The 20,349-nt window shown below is 37.5% G+C and overlaps 1 protein-coding gene across 3 annotated transcripts in view; it reads right to left on the bottom strand.

The window, feature by feature from the left end:
* The window catches only part of LOC126262561 (nuclear factor of activated T-cells 5-like), a 419,353-nt gene that overhangs the window by 9,751 nt on the left and 389,253 nt on the right, over window positions 1–20,349 (bottom strand). For 2 of the 3 annotated variants that reach the window (XM_049959258.1, XM_049959260.1), the window contains exons 10-11: window positions 16,570–16,632; window positions 12,532–12,666 (exon numbers count right to left, since the gene is read on the bottom strand). In XM_049959258.1, coding sequence (XP_049815215.1) covers window positions 12,532–12,666; window positions 16,570–16,632 — 198 coding nt within the window. The remainder of the gene's footprint in view (window positions 1–12,531; window positions 12,667–16,569; window positions 16,633–20,349) is intronic. The other variant, XM_049959259.1, reaches the window with a different exon arrangement.

The raw sequence follows: 20,349 nt of genomic DNA, 5'->3' as shown, positions 1-20,349 counted from the left end.
ATGGAAGTGAAACATGGGTAATAAATAGTTTGGACAAGAAGAGAACAGAAGCTTTCGAAATGTGGTGCTACAGAAGAATGTTGAAGATTAGGTGGGTAGATCACGTAACTAATGAGGAAGTATTGAATAGGATTGGGGAGAAGAGAAGTTTGTGGCACAACTTGACTAGAAGAAGGGATCGGTTGGTAGGACATGTCCTGAGGCAACAAGGGATCACAAATTTAGCATTGGAGGGCAGCGTGGAGGGTAAAAATCATAGAGGGAGACCAAGAGATGAATACACTAAGCAGATTCAGGATGTAGGTTGCAGTAGGTACTGGGAGATGAAGGAGCTTGCACAGGATAGATTAGCATGGAGAGCTGCATCAAACCAGTCTCAGGACTGAAGACCACAACAACAACAACCTTGTACCCAGTTACCAATTTCAATTTTTTGATGAGCTTTTACTTGCTGTTACATATCTGTAATTTATTAAGAACTGATGAAATTCATTACCACAAATTTTTGCGTAAACATTGGACTGTATATTTCATTTCCTTCTCGTATACAGATTTTATACAATGTACTGGAGATGACTACAATTTTTAATAATACATGCCAACTGCTTATGTTTTTCTCATATTTTGGGTGTTTTATCATCTTTCTCAATTCTGCATTTTCCTGAATCTTGTGTTTCTTTAACACTGGACTGCACGAAAACAGAAAATTGGGTCACTGTAACCGTCTTTGGGTACTTACTCAGAAATTTTCATGGAAGCATACCATTATATACTTAGGAATCCATACGTAATGGTGAAAATCAAACAATGGAAAATTTAGAATGGAATGTTAACAATATTATGAAAAGGAAAGTTGCCACTCACCATGTAGTGGAGATGCTGAGTCCCAGATAGGCACAACAAAAAGACCGTCACAAATAAAGCTTTCGGCCAGTAAGGTCTTCGTCAACAATAGACGGCACACACACACACACACACACACACACACACACACACACACACACACACACACACACACACACTTGCACAACTCGGTCTCAGGCAACTGAAATGACACTGTCAGTGTCCACACTACAAGCATTGCTGGTGAAACAGCCTCCATTTTGGATGACAAAGATCCTGTGTGTGTGTGTGTGTGTGTGTGTGTGTGTGTGTGTGTGTGTGTGTGTGTGTGTGTGTGTGTGTGCGCGCGCGCGCGTGTGCGTGCCATGTAATGTTGATGAAGACTTTATTGGCGGAAAGCTTTATTTGTGACACTCTTTTTGTTGTGCCTATCTGCCACTCATCATCTCCGCTACATGGTGAGTAACAACTTTCCTTTTCATAATATTGGTACTTAAAGGTGAAGCAGTTTTTAGCTCGAAGTTGGACCACAGACTAGCGGCTGGAGAGTATTATGATAAACTTTCAGCCACAATTCCCACATGAATTGCTCACTGGAGTATCTGCCAACGCTAATAAACCCACAGGAATACAGACAGCACACACCTACACACTACTGTCCTCTTCACGAGATGGTCTTTGGTGCACCCCAAGGCAATAACACCTCTTTTCTTTCACATAAATATTGCCTGTTGTTTTCCACCTAATGAATAAGATGAGCACTGTACTGTATCAACTTCACAGACACACAGAATGAATTCCAAAATAATCCTCCTCCTACACCATCTACTGACATCTTAAAAGTTTTATCACACCAGATGACTAATTTTGGTCCAGTCAGCTTATATTCAAACATGTGGTATCATATTATTAAACAATATTTACAAGTCACTCCAACACACTGAGAAAAATTTAAAAATAAATAAATACCCCTATTTTACAAAATACATGTGTTCAAATACAACAATATTACATCATCTTTAATATTAATCTTAGAAAAGAAGATTCTGACAAGAGCTCAACATTAAAGGTCAGAATAGTCTATCCTAGAAAGAAAAATGTATTTTAGAAGATCAACTTTTGCTAGTAAACCTACAAAATACTTCTGCTCATCTGCAGCACCCAACTGACCCAAGAGCACTATCTTTCAGAACTGGGCAATCATCCGTCTGCACAGACATAAAAACTTACACACCAAAGTAATTCACATAGAAAGCAGGCCAAGGTGAAACTCATTTCTATATCACTCTGTCCTAATATGTGCTTTGACACTGAGTTCTGGGCATTGTTAAGTCTAATAGCCGAATAGTGAGAGGTGTTTCCTCTTACTCCTTCCTTTATTTAGTCGATGATGGAACTCCTGATTTTGAAAGTTAGCATTTGTACACATACAGTTTTTTGTTTTATTTTTTTAGTTTTTTTATTTTAATTCAGTTGTAGTTTCCAAAGATATGATTTTCATTACAAGTGATAATGTTAAATAATAATGATCTTCAACACTTCCACAAAGCACTGGACTACTGTCCACACTACAAACATAGATGGTGAATTTGCCTCCATTTTGGATAACAAAGATCCATCAAACACAATTTTAAATTATGAAGTGTACAGCCAGAATCTCACTCTGTTGTTAGAGAAACTAACAGCAGCTTCAGAAACATAATACAGTAAGGAATCAACAAAATGGAGACTTCCTGGAATGTTGGCTCTCCAACAGTAAATGCAAATATCATTAAAACAGATGGCTATGTTTTGATACATTTAGGTTCTCTTAACAAATCATATTTTTTCTCCGCATGACAGTAAAAGTTTTGCTGCAGTGGCCAACTTAATACTGCAACAGGTCAATATAGAAAATAGGTACTTTTAATTCCCTGTCAAGAATGAAAGCACTGCAAAACTTAAACAGAAATTATTTTTGAACAACTCTGCAAAACATATAGAAAATAATGTGCCAAAAGAATATTTTATAGAGGATGTACAAATCTTATGATACACACTACTTGAGGCCCCCAATGCTTTTCATATAAGTGACAGTTGCTGCCGCTACTACTAAAGCTTTTAATCCTTGACCAAGACTTTTAAGCCTTTAAGCCTCGGTATACTCAAGGCAAAATTTGTTTCTCTTATAGGAGCCCCCCCCCCCCCTCAACTGTGGACCTTACTAAGGTGGAATGGCTTGCATACCTCAAAAATACAGATAGCCAACAACAATAGAGAGACAGCAGCCTTTTCAGTAACTGTATGGGCAACAGTCTAGATGATTGATTTGATCTTGTGACATTAGCTAACAAGGCTTTGCCGTGCTGGTATTGTGAACAGTTGAAAGCAAGGGGAAACTACAGCCATGATCCCCACCCCCCACCCCTCGGAGGGCATGCAACTCTGCTGTATCGCTAAATGGTGATGGCATCCTCAGGAAATTACTGGCATTGTATGTGTTAGGGCACAGATCGTCTGATCCCTTAATGGGTAGATTTTAAAAAGGGAAATGGACAGCTTGAAGTCAGATATAGGGGGAATTATACCAGGACCATTGAAACATTTTACTTCAAGGTCACTCCACAGGTGCCTTACAGTTGGTAGTATGACTAACAAGCAAACGAGGAACATGAAATGCAGCACCTTCTGAACCAATTACAGCACAGCGACAAAAGCTGGTTCTGGCGCCTACACTACCCCATTGCCGGCTTATGGGTTAACACTGTGTGCTAATGTGCGACAGTCCGCTACTATACAGTAGTTGTGTTACCACCTCAACTACAGTTTCTGTTTATTAAATAATGTCACCAAAATGACATAATACATCAAGTGACAATCCATTATGTCTTGGAGTGCCATTAAATAGTCAGGCTCTGGAATTCCTATGAAGGATGCACTAGTTTAATGAGCATAAAAATAATCTGTTTATATTCATTGGCAGACTCGGTCAAAGAACTGTAACATTGAATGGGCACTACATTAAGACTTGGAAGATACTTAAGTACACTGTGCAGAACAAAATCCCTGTGGAGAAAACAGTGTCCATACTGCTGTGAGTGGTGAGGGGGAAGTCTTGTCCATGTCCGTGTGTGTGTGTGTGTGTGTGTGTGTGTGTGTGTGTGTGTGTGCGCGCTGTCTATTTTTGGAAAGGCCTTGTTGGTCAGAAGCTCACTTTCCAACAGTCTTTTCATTATGCATTTCATAATATTGTAGGAAATAATATATATTCAATTATATGGTTAGGAGAAACCTCGGTCAACAATGGAAAGCAGTTGATGAATGCTGGGTACTTCGAATAGCAGCAGTCATCAGCCAATGGAAAGAGGAGCCAGATTAACTGTGGCCCATGCAGGTACTTCAAATGGTTTTGTGTCTGAAGGACTTTTAGTTTTCTGATTGCAAAAAACCAGTGACTGCCATGAGGTTATGGACCACCCACAATTTCTGCAATGGTTTAAAAATGTATTATTCCACTTCAGTATTCCAACAGTGTTTCTAATGGATAATGCACTTTACCATTCTGTGGTGTTAGACAGAACTCCGACAACCAATGATCACAAAGAAACTATGGTGCAGTGAATGCAGGTGAGAGACATTGCTGTGGACATGCGGATGACAAGCTCCTGGTATGTTCACTTGTAAAACAAAATAGGCCTGTGACATACACATATGTTGGAGATGAAGTTGCAAGGGAACAGGGACATAAGGTAATCACGTTAATGCCATTATCACTGCCATTTTAACCCAACTGAATTGGTTTGAGTGACATCAAGGTTTACATTCAAAATAATAACTTCTCTTTTACAATAACAGAAGTGGAAAGGTTGCTACTTGAAGGTCTCACTACTGTAAACGCCACCTCATGGAGGAAAAAAGTAGACCATGCTAGTGAGCTTTTAGATATGAACAGCTATTGATTTCCCTTGATGGTGATGTTGATGGCCTTGGTGGCAATTCCAATGATAGAGCAGAAGAACTGGATGGAATTGCGCCATTGACATCATGAATTGTTAAGTATAAATTTATCCAGAATTAATTCTCTCTTTCTCTGCAACCAACTTGCCTTTGCATCTTTTCTTTAATTCATTTTATGAGTGTGGATAGCATGTTCTTTCTTACACTTAAGTTTGGATTATTATACAAAATTTTATATGTAATTATTGCGTAACAATTCAGAATGACTTCTCCTAGACAATGAATGTCATTAACTTCAGTTATCGTTTATTTCCCCATTTCAGATACTACCAAACATTTTCTCTTCATAGTTGTTCTCTCCACAGTTAGAAAAATGTCCTTTACTGTACTTGTGTATACATTACTGTGCAATGGCTTATATATACGGTGACTGTAGCCTACATTTATGAAACATACTTTGGAGCTGTGGCAGCTAGGGCAACCTCCCAATCGCAGTAGAGCCAACTATACACAAGCTGTGAAGTGACATGTTTCAGCAGCCTGGTTGTTGTAAAGTGTGGTGGACTTCTGGTTAAGTCAGTACAAGGTTATCAACACAAAATCAGACAGGAGTCATGCAGCACCAGGCCTAATAATGAATACGACAAGAACAATGGAAACACCAGGTAGGAATTCTGACAATGTAGGAAAAGATAGATTGCTACTTACCATAAAGGTGACAGGTTAAGTTTCCAAAAGGCACAACTGTCTTAACTGTGCCCATCTGCAGCTTAATGTGTCATCTTTATGGTAAGTAGCAATTCATCTTTTCCTACATTGATAATGAACAAAACTAATTATTTTAATAAAAATTAATTCTTAATATATCACATTTTTCAATTTCTTGCAGCCCCATACAAATTCCTAACACCGTAACAGCTAAGCCTGAAATTCTGTGATCGTGAATTTTTAATAGCTATGAAAATACTTGTAAAATTTACAATGAAAAACATGGGGTGGATGAAATAGATAATAGTAAAGAGGTGAACCATTCAAGCATCATTATTACGTATTGAATATGACTGAAAAGTTGCCCTCACTGCCACCGCACGTGCCCACAGCTGATAGCTCCAAAGTATATGTTGTAAATGTAGGCTACAGTAATCGTGTGTATAAGCTGTCACATAGTAATTTATACATAAGTACAACAACAGACATTCTTCTAACAGCGGAGAGAAATCTCACAAGTATTTACATAGCTATTAAAAATTCACAACCACAAATTTTCTGGGTTACCTGTGAGGGATTATACACATTTTAGTCATATTTAATAATGTGGTAGATTAAAATATCATTTTTATTTAAATAATTATTTTCTGCTTTTTAGTTTTGATCATGTGAAATTTTTCAGCAGATTTCAAATATTTTGATGAGATTACAATTGAGACAAGGTAAATTTCAGATTTATTTCAGTTTCTCTTCACTTGACCCAACCAATATACTGCTTCCTTCTATCTCATGACAAGGCTGTGAAGGAAAAAATTAGAGATATCTGAACTCAAAAGAAAGCTCATCAGCAATTGTTCTTCCCGTGAACCATTAACAACTGGAACAAGAAAATGGGTGAAATGGCAGTGCCACAAAGTACTCTCCCACCACATGAGACAAGAAAGTGAGTTAATATTGCACTGTCATCCAGTTCTGAGCTATGTTTAAAACTTCAAGTTTCTAGCTCATCAGGAAGTCAGTCACAAATAGCAAAATTTGTATTGAAAAGCTAGACAGACAAGATAGTGACCTAATTCAAACATGTTAAAATAGGAATGTGGGTATACTACTATGAACAATATAGAGGATCTCTTCCATATGGATCAATTGAAATGAAAATTACATCTAATCTAGAGAATTCATTCATTATTGTCGGCAAGGTAGAGATGAAAGCTAACACCTACCACAGTAGTACAAATTTACATGCAAACTAGTTGCACAGATGAAGAAGACTGAAAGAAAGTATGATGAGATAAAGAAAATTATTCACATACTTAAAGGAAATGTATTTATTTATGATCGCTGACTGGAATCTGTTAGTAGGAAAAGAAAGAGAAGGAAAAATTGTGGAACACTGACTGGGTGAAAGGAAGGAAAGGGGAAGCTGCCTGGTACAATTTTGGGTAGAGCATTATTTAAGCACTGCTAACACTTGCTTTAAGAATTGTGTAAAAAGGTTGTATGAGTGGAAGGGACCTGGAGACATTGGAAGCTTTTGGGTTGAAAATATAATGGAGAGACAGAGATTTTGAAAGCACGCTTTGAACTGTAAGATGTTTCCAGGGGCAGATGTGGACTCCAATCACAATTTATTGGTTATGAACAACAGGTTAAAAACGAATAATTGCAAAAATTTGGGAGTTTAAGAAGATGGGACCCGCAAAATTGGAGGAACTAGAGGTTGTTGAGAGTTTCAGGGGGTGCCTTAGGCAAGCCTGAACAAACAGAGGAAAGGAACACAACAGGAGATGAATGGGTAGCTTTGAGAGATGAGATAGTGAAGGTAGCAAAGGATCAAATAGATAAACAGACAAGGCCTATGAGAAATCCTTAGAAAATACAGTGAGACACTAAATTTAATTGATGGAAGAAGCAAATATAGAAATGCAGCAAATGAAGCAAGCGAAGGGGAATACGGATGTTTAAGAAATGAGACAGACAGAGTCTGCAAAACAGCTAAGCAGAAATGGCTAGAGGACAAATGAAACACACTAGACACATGCATAACCAGGGGAAAAATGGATGCCTCCTATAGGAAAATTAAAGAGACCTTTGGTTGAAAGAGAAGCAACTACATGAATATCAATAACTCAGACAGCAAGCCAGTACTAAGCAACACAGAGAAAGCTGAAAGGAGGAGGATGAAAGGGATATACTGGGGGTCTATAAAGAACAAATAAAATGGATAATACTGTAGAAAGAGAGCAGAAAGTAGGTCAAGATGAGATAAGAGACACGATATTGCGAAAAGAATTTGACAGAGCACTGAAAGATCTAAGTGGAAACAGGACCCCTCGAGTAGATGACATTCCCTAAGAATTATTGAGGTCCCTGGGAGAGCCAGCCGTGAAACAATTATTTCACCTAGTGTGCAAGATATGCGAGTCAGACAAAATACCCTCGGGCTTTAGGAAGAATGTAATAATTCCAATTCCAAAGAAGGCAGGTACTGAGTGTATAAATACTACCGAACCAACAGTTTAATAAGACACGATAGCAAAATACTGATCTGATATACTTGTAGAAGAACATAAAGGTTAGCAGATGCTGACCACAGGGAAGATCAGTTTTGAGTTCCGGAGAAATGTAGGAACATGCAAGCCAATACTTACGCTAAGACTTCTCTTATAAGGGTGTTGTGTTGTCCTACTCATCATCATTTCATCCCCATCGACGCGCAGGTCGCCGAAGTGGCGTCAAATCGAAAGACCTGCACCAGGCGAACGGTCTACCCGACGGGAGGCTCTAGCCACACGTCATTTCTGTAAGACAATTTGATGCAAAAGGGGAGGGGGAGGGGGGAGGGGGGGCAATGAAGGTCAATGGCTGAAAGCTTTAACTGTGAGAGTCTTTTTGTTGAGCCTATCTCAGCTATATGGTGAGCAGCAACTTTCCTTCACATAGAAAGCAGGTTAAATAGATATAGGTTTCAGGTTTCAGTAGTTATTCGGAGACTAAGAGGCTTGCACAGGATAGATTAGCATGGAGAGCTGCATCAAACCAATCTTTGGACTGCTTCACAATAACAGCAGCAGCAGCAAGATACTTAAACTTGGGAGGTTTCAGCTGACTGGTCCAACAAATCCACAAATTCTCTTCAAACTGCAAGGGAATGGTCCCTGTGTGTGGGGCAGACCATTACCATGCCAACATAAATCATGTTAACCTTCCGAAGTGTTTCACATAACCTGGATGACTTAAGATCCAAACTGTTGCCACAGTATTGAAGCATTTTGACATACAGTTACATTAATTTTAATATTAACCAAAACTAAACGTCATCAAACAAGGAAAACAGCTCACGGGTTCTATGAATTCACAATTGCAAGAACTAACAGGACTACATACAATTTGCAAAGCATCCACTAGACCCACGTGCTTTCATCCACACGCTGCATCGAATTGCAACTTGTCACACCTTACTACACCTTCTTTCACTGTTTGCAGACCTATGACAATGTTGTCTGTATCACTTTGAGTAGAAACATGCATTTATTTTCACAATTGATAGGTATTTGGCAGCAATTTAACAACAAAAACCACGTCCTGTTGCCTCAGGAAGGAACGAAGACTAAAGTTTAACATCCCATTGACAACAAGATCGTTCCACTCAGCAGAGCACACGGCTTAGAGTAGGGAAAGATGGAGAAGGAAATTGGCCCATTCAAAGGACCCATACTGGGCAGGGCTTCAAATTGTCGTTCCCCGAATGAGAGTCCGGCGTGCTAACCATTGTTTCACTTCATTCAGTATTCTTACCTCTCACTGGCTCATTTTGTCGCTGGTCTTCTCACTACAGATGCAATGGAAGTCCTACAGCTCAAAAGTCCCAATCAGTTCATTTCTTAGGTCACATAGAAAGGTTATTGGCCTTATTGGTTCAGTCACATTTTCAATTTACAAACATGTCCCTAAAAGTCACGAGGCCCCACGCATCATATCACTTCGGGAATGCACCAATTTTTGAAGGTATATAGTCGTGCCCAATTTGAACTCACTCACTTCCTCGCTACCTCTCACATTTACAGAACTGCCACATCATGCCGGCACATGTGTACCAATGAGTGCTCTCAGTGGGTTGTCTCTTGACTTTTAGCCACAGAGTTTTAATATCATACTCAGAAGATGTACAACTGATGTAGCTTTCACATTATTGTACTAATAGTGGGTAACAAACACCATAAACCTGTGCATAAGAACAAACAAATGGAAAAACGGATTATAAGCACACAGCCACTTCGCTTCAAGTCTATATTCATTAGGAGCCAGGTGAGTCATTACTCAATGCACAAACTATAATGTCGGTTTCTAACTTTAGTCTAGTGGCTCTATATTGGTTTATAAATGGTCCCCACACCAGTCCATCTTTGACGCATTCTCTGTTAATCCGTACAAAGTTGATTATAATTGTGTCGTTTATATTATCTCTTACTGATATGCCTGGAATTTCACAGTAAGTAAACTTTAAATCAATTGTCTTAGCATTCAAAGGAAGAAGTAGACACGAATTTCCAATCTCAAATAATACAGACTACTTTATTTACCCGAATGCAAGCCAATCTTTTCTTTCCGATTTTCGTGGTCCGACAATGCACCTGTCACTTAGATTCGGGGGCAAAGTCCAAGTAATTTCCGGAAAATTCCACTAGAAGCTGCCATAAGTATGTATTTTGCCATGGCAGCCTCTGTGTTAAGTATTTTGAGAGTTGAATGTTAATAATTTTTCATCGTGGAGAAAATTCAAATTTAATAATGCTCACCTTTAAATTTAGCAATTTTTCAAATACTCGTGGCTATAAAAATACACACCATAAAAATGGACGTCTCTAAGAAACTTTCTCAAGTTGGCAAGCACGGTTTTACATTTCGACAGCTCCAGCAAAAGAGAGCAGTGCTCGCAAATACATCTGTGGATTTTACATTCAAATTTCATCCTTTGCTTCAGTCTACTTTTGTACTTCCGTAAGGTGCCAGATTGTAATCTATCATGATGAAGCATGTTAACTCTACTGTGAATGTGAAAAGATAAGTGATTTCTCTTACCGAGACAACAACAAATTGCGCTGCAGGTAAGCGATACAGGCCTGACGAGGGTAATGTGAGGCAATGGACACAGCAACAGGAACTTTTAGTTTGTTCCAGCAATAGGAAAACATTTTCTGGGGCAAAATGTGGCTGCCACTATGTGTTAGAAGTCGTGCTGAACAATTTTGTTTGGGAGCAGCAACAGAAGTGCTTACCTATGAGTCCAGAAATTACTCACGTCAAAGCACATGACGTTGCTTGACAGCAGAAAATCAAAGATTTCAAAGAAGCCATAGCTTGGTTGCCCATTTCATGGAACATTGGGGATTTTTTCTTCATAGGCACACTTCAGTTGCACAGAAACTGCCAGTAAAGTGCAAGGAAAAACTCATTGAATTTCTGCACTTCATAATCCGACTACACAACGAAAATAGTAATCGTCTTAGCCAGATAAGTAGACTAATGTGAACCACACTCCAGTTTATTCCAATATGCCTACAAATTAAACAGTGGAGGCAAAAGGGAAGAAAGACATTAAAATAATGTCCACGAGTAGTGAAAAACAGTGCATGTCTGCACACTTGCTTTTATAGCCCATGGCCATAAACTGCCATTTTTACATGTAAGATTTTACCAAACTCTCAAGTATTTCCAAAGGACATTATTGTAATGAAATTGACTGGTTCACAGAGGACATAATAGACTAGATTAGATTTATAGGGCAACGTCATCCTGGTACCTTGCTAGGTTTGTCAAACATGTTCATATTAGATTCGTATGCAGTTCATATTACTATAGCTGTAAAGAAAAATTTGTAGACGGTGAGGCAGGCTTGGTTGTAATTCCATGAGGGATGAAGTCAATTCTACAGCCATTAGATATTTGTTTATACAAACCATTTAAGGACAAGCTTAAAAATATGCAGTCCCAATGGCTAACTAAAGAAGATAGGCAATGGATGCCTACAAGATACGTTAAGTGTGCAAGCTTGTCTCGAGTGTGTGAGGGGATGGAACAATCACGGAAATGTATCCCAACTAAAGCTGTCCATCACCCATTTAAAAAAATACTGTGTTTCTAATGCACCTGATGGCACAGAACACGATGTTCTCTACAAGGAATAAAGTGATGATGATTCAAAATCACCTGAGTAATGGTTAAAAGCAGTACACGTAGGTTTATGATAATTTAATAAAACTTCTGTTTTGTACTTTCGTTTTTCATTTCTAGGTCATTTTCTTTGTAGATATATGACGGTATCCAGCCAGGTGAGTGTATGCTACAATAAATGAGCAGACATGGTGCGTGTTTCTTATGTGTGTGTTTATGTGATTTTTTATAATGTATCTTTGACCTATTATGTGTTGTAAATTTTTAAATTTTTATTCTTGTTTGACACATTATTGGGGGTTTCTCCATACCAGCAAAAACACAAGATGGTAAGAAAGGTTGAAATCCACAGGCGGCTTTATATTAGCATTTCACCACCATATAAGAAGACGAAAAATCCCGTCTGTGTTCCTGTATGAAGTGCTGCGAGGTCGCTTGTAACATTGCAGCTCAACTGCATGCAGATCCAGAATATTATGATAGATATCATGAATTCTCACTGCTGTCAGTGTTTAAGATGTATAATAATTTTAAGTGTCCTGCGAATCCCTGAAAGGTGGGGCCCACATTATTCTTTAACCGTCATATGATTAACTATATTTGATTTCATTTTTAAGTACGGCTGGAACAGGCAACATCCTAATCTTTGAAAGGAAGAAGACTATGATTGTCCTCATCCAGTGTTTCTAAGGAGAGCACTTAGGTAATTCCAAGAAATGCTAAATATAATTTCTACACTTTTCCTCCATGTGCTTAATGTCAAATAATTAACACATTAACTCTTTTCAAGTAATCAGATGTTTGGGGCTGTTTTACACACGAGATTTCAATACATAAACATAAAACTATTTCTGACTGATCCGTACTCACCTCTTGAAGGCCCAAAAGAATGGAACTGATTTTTTACATTAGGCAAATCTGATTTCAGGTGCTGGCCAGTCAGTCGCATGGTGGGTGTTGAGGCTGTGACTGGAGATTTCCCATAAACACGGCTTAACTCCATAGCTGTAAATAAATCAAACGCATTTCAGTTTAATCCATCATTACCACACAACAGATCTACAAGCACAATAAAAATGTTCTCAGTTAATAAAGGAGAGTACTGGATTCATATTAGTTACAATACACTCTTTAATTTAAGCACAATTTACACTGGTACAATCAATGGGTTCTCTTTCATATTCTCACAGGAAAACTGCGCCAGGCATGGCAAATGTGTAGCTCGAGAAACTAGTGAAATCCACTTTTGCAGAGCACATCATTCTGAACAGATTCAAAATTAATTCTGAAGAAACTAAAACCTAACGCCAGCATATATGCTTTATTACAATGTCATGAATATAATAGAGGGAAACATTCCACATGGGAAAAATATATTTAAAAACAAAGATGATGTGACTTACCATACGAAAGTGCTGGCAGGTCGATAGAAACACAAACACATACATACACACAAAATTCTAGCTTTTGCAACCAATGGTTTCTTCGTCAGGAAAGAGGGAAGGAGAGGGAAAGACGAAAGGATGTGGGTTTTAAGGGAGAGGGTAAGGAGTCATTCCAATCCCGGGAGCGGAAAGACTTACCCAAGGGGGAAAAAAGGACAGGTATACACTCGCGCGCAAACACACACACATATCCATCCGCACATACACAGACACAAGCAGACATGTCTAAGGTAAGGCTGCTGTGTTTAAACTAAAAACATTTGAGCAACGCAAAGTGAATGACGGTGACATTTAGCACTATAAGTGGCCAAACACCGAAACATGCTAAATTTGGTTCCACAGAAGTGTCAATGGTGATCACAACAATCACGAAACTGCATTTGCACAGTGGAGACAGTTTGGAAATGGTTGTGATTGGTCACGATATCTTTATTCGAACAAACCTAGTTACTCCTATCAGCCACCACGCCAAGTTGAGCTTGGCAGCGGAAGGAAATATGGCATGAATTGTTCCAACTTTTACATATTTACCAATTCAAATCTGCTGAGTAGAGTGCCCTGGAGTCAAAAAACTTAACCACATAATATTTTTAAACACTACTGGATGGGGAGCGTCATTTTCTTCTCCAAGAACATTTTTTCGTAATGCATAAATCGCGGGAAAATTATAAATATGTTGACGCAAAATCGGGTGCAAATTAACTTTGTGGACATAGGAAATATGATGGGAACGATAAAAAAACTTTGTAAACAGCGGGAAAATGTTAATTCCGCGAACGTAAAAGGGGGTTTATACTGTATGTGGTGCAAATACTGACAAACAAAAACTAACAAACACTTTCATTTGAGTACTGGTGCCACCAAGTTAATGAACAGTACTCTAATGAAAGTGTTTCCCATACACAATGTAAATAATTCTCACTAAATGGGATTCATCACATGGTTTTTTATTGCCAATTTATGCGCCACAGCCTATACATTCTACACAGAGTTTAATTTCAATCCCTTAGCAACTCAACTGACATTATGTTTACTAAACAATGGAAACTCCAGGTTGGAATATCAACAATGTACGAAAAAGATAGATTGCTACTTATCATAAAGATGACACATTAACTTGCACACAGATGCAATTAAAGGACACTTACACACTAGATTTTGGCCACAGCCACAGCCTTCACACACACACACACACACACACACACACACACACACACTCATTCACTCATACAAGCAAGCAGTCATGTGTACATGTGGTGTGCTTGTCTGTGTGAATGAACGTGTGTGTGCTTCTCTTTCTTTCTCTGACGAAGGCTGTGGATGAAAGCTAACGTGTAGGTGTCTTAATTGTGCGTGGCTGTCATCTTTACAGTAAGCAGTGATCTATCTTTTCCTCACATTGTTGATTTTCTGTTTACTAACATAGATAGTGAGCAGTCCCTCTGGTAACACCAGATTACATGAATTAATTGGCACTGTCAGTAGCATCAACATAAAGAGAAAACAGGAACATGACTACCTAACATGATATGCATCACACTCAAAATGAGCATTTTGTGCTTTTCTTTACAAGATAAACCTCTGATTGAAAACTGTTATTGGCTTTAAAAAACTCCATCTTTCAGACTTGGTTTAAAAAACAGGTATTCTGGTTGGCAGTCACTGAGCTATCAAACTCTTGCTATATAGCACAACAAAAAATCATTCTGTTGTACACTCGTGTCTTGTAATGAATTACTTACTGGCCAGAACATTTGTTACATACATTTATCATACTTTTTTTTAGTCATTCATCAACTGGATTAACCTTTTAGGGTCAAATAAATTGCACACTGTAAGTCAAGTTCAAGGTACATACAATATATTATATATTACCATACTGTAATGCTACAAATCTGAAAATGTAAATTTTGGTGCATTTGCATAGTGACTATTCTTATTATAAGAGAAGAAATTTTTGAAGCATTAAGGGGCTCCGGAAAGGCTCAAAATCATGAAAAGTTCAATTTTTACTTTTTTGCGTTTTCTGAATCTGCAGACTATTACCTTTTAATAGATATATAATTTATTCAATTCCGAAGACTACAACTATTTTTAAATTTTTTTTTGAAATGTGTTCTACATGGGCGTGACCCACTGTGGCGCTGTTAAACTGCTGTCAAATGGTGTTATTATTAACGTCCGGGTTCATCAGGTACATTTTAGTTATGTGAGATAAAGTATGTGTTGTGGTTAACCTGTGATGGTTCAATATATATCGCTGGTGTGATTGTCAATTGTTTCATGTTTATTTACTCTGTCGTTATCTCGAAAATATTCGTAATTAATTCTGTTTCTTGAGTCTCTGTTTTGTTGAAGTATAATAATGAGTAAAAGTAAAGTTATTAGAAATCCTCTGAAGGCTTTTAAGAAAAGGAGAAATGTTGGAAAGCCAAAGGTATGTGTTATTACTGTAAACAATAAAGACGATGAAAATCCCCAACATAGCTTGTGTCCCAAAGAAGAAGACAGTTGGTGTAAATATAACAAAGGATTGCTAACTGGTGAAGTGTACACTCATAAGCATAGTCTGCCTCATGCAATAATGGAGGTGATAAAACCTATTTTCAGAGACTTAGCAGCACCTGAACTGTTGAAAAAGTGTATTCACGGAAAAACTCAAAACCCCAATGAAAGTGTAAATAGTGTTATATGGTCGAGAATCCCCAAGACTGTATTTGTTGGAATAGAAACACTTCACTTTGCTGTGTATGATGCTGTTGCGACTTTCAATGATGGCAACATTGTAAGGTGCAAGGTATTTAGAAATATGGGAATGAAGATAGGTTCTAACATGGTACGAGCGATGCTTGCTTTAGACAAGGAACGCCTTCGGGCTGCAGACAGGGCTGTAAAGAGTCTAGAAATACAAGCAAGAGTAAACAGGAGGAGGAACAAGAGGAAGCTGGAGGAGGAGTTGCAGAGGATGAAGATAATCCATCCTATGGACCTGGAATGCACTAAAAAGTTAATCCAATCTTTGTCGCTCGATTCCCAAAACTTCTATTTTCTCATACTAATTACATGTTTTCTAAGGATCTTCCAAACATATTTGTTTCAAACTTTCAGTAAATGTTACACAGTACCTTCTGCATAATTTAACACAGCCTTTTTCCAAAAAACTGTATATTTTTGAATATATAAATAAAAAATTGCAAAAAAAGTTGTGAATTTTCATTACAATTGAAAAAAAATCATCTTTAATAACTGAACTAAAATTTTGTAAAATCCCTGTGTTAAGTTGTAGCCCATATTCCAATAAATAATCTGTAAAAAGTTCAACTTCCTACCTCAAATACTTTGTGAGGAAAGATGTAATTTGTAAGCGTTATTTTAACATTGCAAGTATAGGGCGTTCCGGAGCCCCTTAAATGGTCTTTAAACTAGTCATAAAAAGAAAAGCTAAAATATTTAAGTCACTTACATGGAGTAGCTGTTGGCTGTGCTACAGGCAGGCATGAAGATCCCAGATGTGTTGCTCCAACTGCTGGCATGAAAAAATCAAATTTGAATCATACTGCTTAGTATGTAGACACAGTGATATGCTGGAATCCCCTGAAAGAAAAGTGGGGGTCGATGAAACAGCCTATGAGCCAGAACCAGCTTTGTTTCAGTATGAAACTCCACTTTAGAAAAAGGAATATAGTAATCAAATTATGTTCATTAATGACTTTGGCAATCAATCAAACATTACAATCTCTTTACTGGAAATTATCTGGCTCATGGCTTCTGATCCACAGTGCCTGATCCACTCAGTATCTTTACAAATCAGTTTCAATGTCACCCACACCACCACATATCATCATTTACATAACGTTTTCCCCCCTATACACTGCACTCTGATTTTTGTTCACTCACATACCTGCAGACACACACACACAAGTACTATACTATACTATGCCAGTAGCATCATAAGGCCAGAACCAACATGATATTAAAGTGATACTTAAAAACCCATTAATATTAACACAGATACAGAAATCTCAGATGTGGGATTCCCCTGCAATGGTTTGTATGAGCTCCTGAACACAACATATGTCTCGTACACCAATTCGCTCCCCTTAAAACATGCAATAGTGCAGTTCAGTGAAAGTAAAATGTGTACTATTTGTGCAACATTCAATGATGAAACAGGAAACAAGCTTCCTGTTACTCTTGTATCCCATTACTGGCCCCAATTTCATTCCTGACAGCAGAAAACTGTTAGAGAAAAAACTAAATTTTAATGTTTTAGTCATAAAAATGCAGTATCTACTTTGCTATATTTAAATCCAAGTTACTGAATTAGTGACTGTACAATGGTGCCTCAATCCATAAAAAAATTATGGAACCATCATGTATCCAAGTTGTTTTACATCAGTGTGTCCTGTTATTTTTTACCTGCCCTAAAGTCACATTAGAAGATGCATAATGCCACTTCACTAGTAAATCAAACAGTTTCCCACTTTTAGTGGGAAATTATACTGCTGCTGATTTTAAAATCATATGCAAACATAGGTCTATAATTTTTATTTGCATAGCAGAAGTACATACAGGGGGGAAAACGTAGAGTGAACATTATTATTCCTAATGTGCTTCCTCTGTTACGTCATTTAACAGTTCTGGTGTTCCAGTCTCTACCACCGCTTTCCTGCAAAGGTAGGTGAATTCACAAACTGCTGTTTAACAAGTGACAATCAAGCATTATGTGGAAAAAACTGTGTCTTGGTTGTTAAGTATCGGGCTAAATATCAAAAGGGTTGAGGTTCAACATCTCCTCTGCTCTCACAGCATATTTTTTTGAACAGTTAATTTGATTTTCACCTCAATGCTTTTTATATGTGAAAAATGCCCAGTTTACTGACAGTTCAGATTCTATATTAAACTACGGGTACCCCAAACAATCCGACAAGTCATGTTGTAGAAAGGCTAGGAAAAACCACCTACAACACAACCATGCCTACTACAGTATGGCGGTGATCAAACCAACTTGCACAAAGGAACACCAAAGTTTAATACATGTTAATAGTTTCTACACAAATTACATATACAATGCTCCAAACGATTATGGTATCACAAGATGTTGCACACTAGTAAAAACAATACTGGAATACTGTGCTGTAAGTGTCTCTTATAATTCCTGTCTATGACTCACAAAATGAGAGAATAATTTTTTGCAAAAGTGGAATGAGCCAGAAAAAGGGAGAATGAGCAAAAATCACTGTATTAAGTGTCGCATTTAGTTTCATATCATTCTGGAAACAAAAAGTGTTTACAAAAATATCTCTCTCTCTCTCTCTCTCTCTCTCTCTCTCTCACACACACACACACACACACACACACACACACACACACACACACACACACACACACACACACACGACTAGATAGTATAGGGGATTGAAAAGAAACTGAGTCTCTCTCACATTCTGTATCATGAAGAAATGTATTCACAATGAGGAGGGGAAAGAGTGGGAAAAACCAGTTATGAAGCATAAAGAGCACACACAGCGCAGTAAATCACGCTGGATTTGGTAATAACAGTTAATAAGTGATTTCACTACAGGTCACGTGTATTTGAGAAAGACAGATGTATTAAATACTACAATAAATTCAAAAGAAAGTAATGAAAGTGCTTTGTTTGTATTAATTAACTAAACACTGAATTGTCCTTCAGTTTTGAATAAAGTGTTTCAATGTTCACATAAGAATCAAAATTAGTTTCTCAGTTCAATAACATAGCTATTTGTCAGTCAAATCCATTTTTGGACAAGAATGGAAATAATTTCTGAAAATGGAGGAACCTTTGTTGCCAACTGATAACAATAACATAGTTGAAAATTTTGGTCAATTACATTTAATAGGTGAGGACTGGTTTTGGCAATGACTGGAAATAATCTACTACTAAACACATTAAGTACAAAGTGCATCTACTTAATTATTTGTACTGGGAAGATGGACTACTATATAACAGAAGGGAAACCTGTCGAGACAACAGCTAGCCAAGTTACTACAAAACCACTCACTCAGACCTCATTGATGTTTTCACGCACTATGAAAAGGATTTTACATACATTAATTACCTACAGGTAAGGAAGAGGTCTTAAAGAAACATCCTGGGATGTTTATCAAGTGAAATTTAACTGATTTGTATCACATTTAAATTATTTATTGTTCCTAACATTTCATAGCTCTACAACATATGGGTGTTTTTAACAATCGCAAAAGTTTAAAATTTTTAAAATTCACTGTGAAAATTGATCATCTGGTTCAACAAAATAAAAAGCTTTCTGAAGCTCTGTCTGTATAACTTCTTTTAAAAAGAAAATTACATGTGACTTTTTTGTTTCACTATTTCATTGAATGAATATACTTTAGTTATAAGCTCTTCAGTTTCTCAAAAGTTCAACACAGCTTAATCCAGAGTCAAAACATTGTTTTCTACAGTTTAGAAGTGAATGAGTGAAACATTCATTGAGAAAAAATGGGGAAATTGGTGTTTACAAAAAGCTTAGCAAAGCTGAATAAAGTGAATTATTCATCTGCCTTCATAATGACAATCTAATTCCACTTATTTAAATGTAAACTTGATTTAATATCGATCAAAGATAGGGCACATACTGGACATCCAACTGAGGTCTGGAAACAACTGATGGTATGGTTATGGAAGTTTGTCAACCAAATGTGAGTCAGCCAGCCAACACTTCAGGCATCTCATTAGATACAGCACACAATACCTCACAGGAAAAACACAGCATATGAGAAAGCTCTGTGGACTAGCGACAGCACTGCATTCAACCACAACCAGATGGATTGAATCAATTGAAAATGCAGTCAAGACAATATCCTTGTTGATTCACTGGAAAAATGTCCAGTGATAACCCGTCTCTAAATGATCTCACTTGCAACTGGACATTAAACCCTAATCTTTCTTCAAGCAATTATAGGTATCTATTTTCTAACACTGGTCATCCAGCAAAACAAAAAGTAATAACTGAAATGTCCATGGCTGTCAAACCAAAAAGTAAATTGTTCTTCGAAATTTAAATTGTTAGAATGACCACACTGCGTAACTAGCTATTGTCCCATCCACTCCACAATCTTTTACTCATTTATTATCACAAGAACTGGAAAAAAAACAAAGGCTGATATCTCTATGGAAAAAAAGCATTACTTTTTTTTTTTTTTGCAACTAATATCTACTTTAGACCATGTTCATCACTAA

The sequence above is a fragment of the Schistocerca nitens genome, chromosome 6, assembly GCF_023898315.1.
Source record: "Schistocerca nitens isolate TAMUIC-IGC-003100 chromosome 6, iqSchNite1.1, whole genome shotgun sequence".
NCBI classification, from domain to species: Eukaryota; Metazoa; Arthropoda; class Insecta; order Orthoptera; family Acrididae; genus Schistocerca; species Schistocerca nitens.
The sequence above is the reverse complement of the archived record's forward strand: the minus strand, read 5'-3'. Positions and strand labels throughout refer to the sequence as shown.